The 5,963-nt window shown below is 27.6% G+C and overlaps 1 protein-coding gene across 1 annotated transcript; it reads left to right on the top strand.

Annotated features, from left to right (window-relative positions):
• Nucleotides 1-922: 922 nt before the first annotated feature.
• LOC127245058 (endoglucanase 8-like) lies at nucleotides 923-5,542 on the top strand. The gene is made up of 7 exons (XM_051265702.1): nucleotides 923-1,144; nucleotides 1,984-2,394; nucleotides 3,093-3,185; nucleotides 3,442-3,624; nucleotides 4,231-4,342; nucleotides 4,470-4,633; nucleotides 5,213-5,542. Exons 1-7 carry the CDS (start codon nucleotides 923-925, stop codon nucleotides 5,540-5,542), a joined length of 1,515 nt encoding a protein of 504 aa, XP_051121659.1.
• The last annotated feature ends 421 nt before the right edge of the window (nucleotides 5,543-5,963 follow it).

Raw genomic sequence — 5,963 nt, 5'->3', positions numbered from 1 at the left:
TTAGAAGCTAAAGCAAAACATGCAATACTAATTATTCTTCTTTCTTCTTTTCTACTTTAAAAAAAAAAAAAAAAAAAAAAAAAAAAAAAAAGTCTATTAAAACACTCTCCAAATTAAATAAACAATATTACCTCCACTCAAAATATTTTTTTATCATTTTTATTTGTCTCACTGTAAAGTATTACTTTTTATTTTGAAAAATTAATTACACATTAATATCAAAATATATTTAACTTTTACGTAAATTATAAATATATTATTGCACGTACAATTACAAAGATAAAAATATTAAAACTTCTTATATAATTCCACTAAAAAATAGTCCCTCCGTCCAGTTAGAAAGTATATATATTTCTATTTTGGGACGTCCAATTACAAAGTAAACATTTAATTAAATACCTTACTTTTTTCCACAAATACCCTTACTTTACATCACATCATTACTTTTACACCAAAAAGTAAGGGCAAAAATGTCATTACACTACTTTTAACTACTCACTATAATTAAAATACTATTATTTCTTAAACACTGCACCAAAAGTAATTGTATATTTTATGAGTGGACGGAGGAAGTAACATAATATTATTTTTTAAATTTACTACAAAAATCTGAAATGATTGATTTGGATTGAAACGAAAGAATTAGCATATAATATTATTAATAATAAAAGTATCACTTACCAAAAACATAGAAATAAAAGACAATTAACTTTTTCAGCCATAACAATTATATATATTCATAATTATCGCTGACCAACTCTTCTACTAACCAATTCAACTAACCATAATTATTTACAAAACCGTCCGATATTCACTTGCTAAAAACATACTATTTCAATCTCATATTATATATATATATATATATGCATACATACATACAGACAACACTGTTTATCGAAACATCGGAAAAATAGATACAACAATGGCAGCTGCCGACCGGAGGACATTCATCTTAGTCTTGATTTTATTATGTATTTTGCCGGCGTTGACTCCCGTCGCAAAGTCAAAGCCGGTTCATAATTACGCCGACGCCTTGTCCAAAAGTATAATGTTTTTCGAAGGTCAGCGGTCCGGGAAGCTCCCGCTGACGCAGCGCCTCAGATGGCGCAAGGATTCCGCCCTTTCCGATGGATCTGACAATGCCGTAAGTCTGGCTTATTGTGTGTGTACATATATATATATACACGTGTGTGTTTCGACAAATCTATCTATTTTAATTTTTTATAAAAATATAAATCTACTCTTGAATTCTCAATTTATTTTTTTTAGAAGTTAAGATATGTTTAATTTAATTTAATTTTTTTAAAACTCTATGGAACTCATTGGGTTTATTTCGATGTGGTTTGATGATTTGGAATAAGTAAAATTTTGGATTGAAATATCTTTTCCTTTTTTCTTTTTAAGTGACGTAGATATGCGTTTGATGTACTTTTCTAAATGAAATTAGTTTTTTATTTTTATGCAAAATTTTAAATTATAAATAAATGTTGATATAATATTTTGAGTGAAAAAAAAAAATGATGAATTGTGCGAGATAAAACACAAACGAATTTGTTTGATCGGAAGTTTGGAATTGGATTTAGGGTTTTGTTGCTTTTAATATCAAATTTTGTAGTAAATTAAAAAATAATAGTATCTTATTGATGAGAATTATAATATTTTTGCTCCAAGTACAAAAGAAATTGATATTTTTATAAAATTAGAGTTATTTTAAAATTTCTTTATAATTATTCTTATTATAAGGAAAAGAGAGAGACCGAAAAAATAAAGTATATGTTATATGGATTACAATTTAGTGTTCTCAATTTATATGTTGTATTTATACTAATAAATACATAGCTTATGCGGTATTTATTTTATTTGTTGTCGGCTTGATGCTAATTAGTCGGCACATAAACAACAGCACATAAATATTATACATTATATTTTTTAAAAAATAAATAAATAAATAAATATTAATATAATATTTTGTTTCACAATCAGGTAGACTTGACCGGAGGGTACTACGACGCCGGCGACAACGTGAAGTTCAATTTTCCGATGGCCTTCACAGCGACGATGTTGGCGTGGAGCGTGCAACAATATGGTCGATTCATGGGCAACGACTTGCCGCATGCCGTCGAGGCCATACGGTGGGCGACCGATTATTTCCTCAAGTCGACGGCGACGCATGGCGTCGTTTACGCGCAAGTCGGCGAGCCGTACGGCGATCACGCCTGTTGGCAGAGGCCGGAGGACATGACCACCCCGAGGACGAGTTATCAGGTAAATACGACGGCGCCTGGGTCAGAAGTCGCCGCGGAAATGGCGGCAGCGATGGCCGCCGCCAGTTTGGTTTTCCGGTCGATTGGAGATCGGAATTACTCCCGCCTGCTTTTGGGGAGGGCTGTTCAGGTAATTACATACAGTTTGTTCGCATAGTATTTTTCAATAAAACAATTCTCCATAAATATTATTTAAAAATATAAATATATATATTAATATAATATATATTATTCACTTGTAAAAAATCAATTTTTTTAATACAAAATATTATATTTTATATTACCAATACAATGTCCGTATTAAACACACAAAATTAATTCATCTAAAAACGAATTAGTTAACTGACTAAATATTATTTTGTTGCAATTAATTTATTTATTGAGTGCTTGTGAATTAATTTGGCAGGTTGGTTATTGGTTATTTTATGACTTACTATAATAATGATTTGACAATAAATATATTTTTTTGATATTAAATTTTGCTGGAAAAAATACTCAACTAGAATTAGTTAAAATAGGAAAGTTAGTCTATAAAATATATTTTTAATTAATTAAAATATGATAATTATGTAGTAAAATAAAATAAAATAACATAATTAAAATACGGTGTTATTTTTATTATATATTTCTTTACTCATCTAACCAAATTTGGTGAGTTTTAGATATAAATGCTACTTTTAATTGTAATTTTATATTTCAATGTACTAAATTTGCCTATATGGAAATAAATGGGACAAAAGTTAATTACAAATTGATTTTTGCAATTATTGAAAAATTTCAATTAACCTATATTTGTTGAATTTATCATATGGATTTGCATATTTTTAGGTATTTGAATTTGCAGACAAGTACAGAGGTTCTTACAATAATAGTATCGGAAATGCAGCCTGTCCTTTTTATTGTGACTTCAGCGGTTATCAGGTATTTCCATTTTAATCTTTCTGTTATTACTTTTTATAATTTTCAATATTTTTATAAAATCATAAGATAACAAAAAATTTATAACGATTTAAAATAATATTGTAAAAGTAAAATTAGCAAACATCGAGAGTAAAACAGAATCTTTTTAATATGATGGTTTTTTTATGACGTGGAAATTAACATCCAGATGTCAGAATTTTACATGTAGCTTCTGATTAAAATAATTATCGAATGTTCTGTGATTGGATAAATGTAGGATGAACTGATATGGGCAGCAGCATGGCTACATAGAGCTACAAGACAAACGCTATATTGGAATTACATTGTCGAAAACCTTCGAAACCCCGAATTCAAATGGAGAATGGAAGGCAACAACGACGAATTTAATTGGGATGCAAAGAATGCCGGCATTAACATTCTTCTTTCCAAGGTTCGCTTCGTTTTTTTATTAATATTATTACAGTCGATTTTATTATACTTTCATATAATTTAGTAAAAAATTACTCTCCATCCCTTCGAATTAGTCTTATTTTCCATCCAATATTATTTCATCTAAATAATTTATTTTTATCAATAGTTTTATGTGGTTTTCATATAATTGCTACTTTACTCTAATTTTTTTCTCTATTTTTGTCAAATAATATTCTATACTTCACTCTTGATCTCATTGAATTTCAGAATATTTTAGACTTTTTCATCTTATATAAATTAAGTTACCAATATAAATATTTTTAATTTATTATATAAAAAAATTAAGATAATTTAAATGAAATAGAAATAGTATATTCTTCTTTATGGTAATAAAGAAAAAAAAATGCATATAGATAATAGATTATTTGTATTTCGTAAAATTCTACATAAAACTCTTCATTCATTAAAATTTATCATGTTTATAAGATAAAATCAGAATTGAAATTGCGCATTTAATTCATTATTTCATTTTTATTTTTACTTTTCTTACGCGATAGTGATATAAAATTTACCCTCATCGTTGACTTTAAGATTATACGATGTTGTCTAATTATTACCTCATCTTCGTCTTCAGTTCGTGTTGGCCAATGGTTTGGAAAGCTCGACGCCGTTCATCAACTATGCCGACAACTTTGTCTGTAATATACTTCCCGAATCTCCAACAAGATATCAACATTTTTCTTCAGGTATATTCAATGGTTATACTTTTACTGATTTTTAGAATGGTTATAAGAGTCGAGTTTAAGTTTAAAAAATAAAAATAAAAATGAAATACCCTAATAATAAAAGCTCTAACAACTTTATGTGTGGCAGGTGGACTTATTGTAAATTCGAAAATTTGTAACATGCAATCTGTGACTTCTCGATCGTTCCTACTTGTAACTTACGCCACAGCCTTGAAAAGATGGAATCGAACAATTCAATGCGATGGCACGATCATCACTCCATCGCGCATCGTTAGATTCGCAAAAACTCAGGTATGTGTATAATATATAATTTTTCTTCATTTCTTTTATATATATAACTAGTAGATTGGATTTGATCGAGTTGGAATATATATAAGTCGTAATTTCAAATATGTATTTATATATATATTTTAACAATAATAAAATATATATATATATATATATTGAAGGTGATATAATAATCAAATTTATTTTAGCAACCATTATTTAAAAATTTCATTTGAAAAAAAATATTACATTCAATAGTTATTTTGCTATTTAAAATAATATATAAAATATTTAATTATTATTCAAAATACTTTTTTCAATATTTATTTTTTATTCAAATTTTTCTATTTCTAAAATACTCTAAGACATCAAATACTTTCAAAATATAAGTAAAATGCATTCATAATAATCGAATATTTTCATCGTTCATGTTATGTTTTTTTTCCCATATTTTGCTCATTATTTTATTTTAATTTTAAACAAATATTCACTCTCTCAACTAAAAGAAAATAAAATTGTCATCTATGTATACTTCTCTTATATTTTTTTTATTTTTAACTCTGAAATTTATTTTAATTCACCAATGCAAATGTGTGTATTCAGGTGGACTATATATTAGGTGATAATCCGATGAATATGTCCTACATGGTTGGATACAGCGAAAAATATCCGCAAAAAATACACCATAGAGGGGCGACATTACCGTCCATTGATGTATATCCGCAATTTATTACATGCCATGGCGGTGCACCATATTTCTTGAGCCCTAATCCCGACCAAAACTTGTTGATCGGAGCCGTGGTGGGAGGTCCCGGAGAAGATGACCAATTTGATTCTAATCGTTTTGATGCCGGGAAAACAGAGCCGACGACTTATGTCAATGCACCACTTGTAGGGGCCTTAGCTTTTTTTAAAGCGCTTCATCGACAATAGATTGATTATACGGCTTAATTTAAATAAAAAATAAATAGATTATTTGCAAAAATTATTTAATTGCAAATAAGTATTTAAAAAAAAAAAAAAAAAAATTGTTGGAACCTTTGAGAATGTATCTTCTAACTTTGTGAAATCTAAAATGGTTTCAATATTTGTAGTATGTTATAAGTGGATGTGGATATTTGTATATGTGATGTGTATGTGTTTGTATATTCTAACATATCGTGTTCATATTGTCATTTACGTTTTTATGTTACTTTTTTTTTAAATAACTACACATTTAATTTATAATTTTTTTTAATTAGAGTAATTAGTTATTTAATACTGTTAATTTTTAATTATTTAGAAATTATATCTCTAAATTTTAGTGTCTATTATAATTCAGACATAGACATGTATCAATAATTCAGTATTTAAT

The sequence above is a fragment of the Andrographis paniculata genome, unplaced genomic scaffold (assembly GCF_009805555.1).
Source record: "Andrographis paniculata isolate CXL003 unplaced genomic scaffold, ASM980555v1 Contig21END, whole genome shotgun sequence".
NCBI lineage: Eukaryota > Viridiplantae > Streptophyta > Magnoliopsida > Lamiales > Acanthaceae > Andrographis > Andrographis paniculata.
The sequence above is the reverse complement of the archived record's forward strand: the minus strand, read 5'-3'. Positions and strand labels throughout refer to the sequence as shown.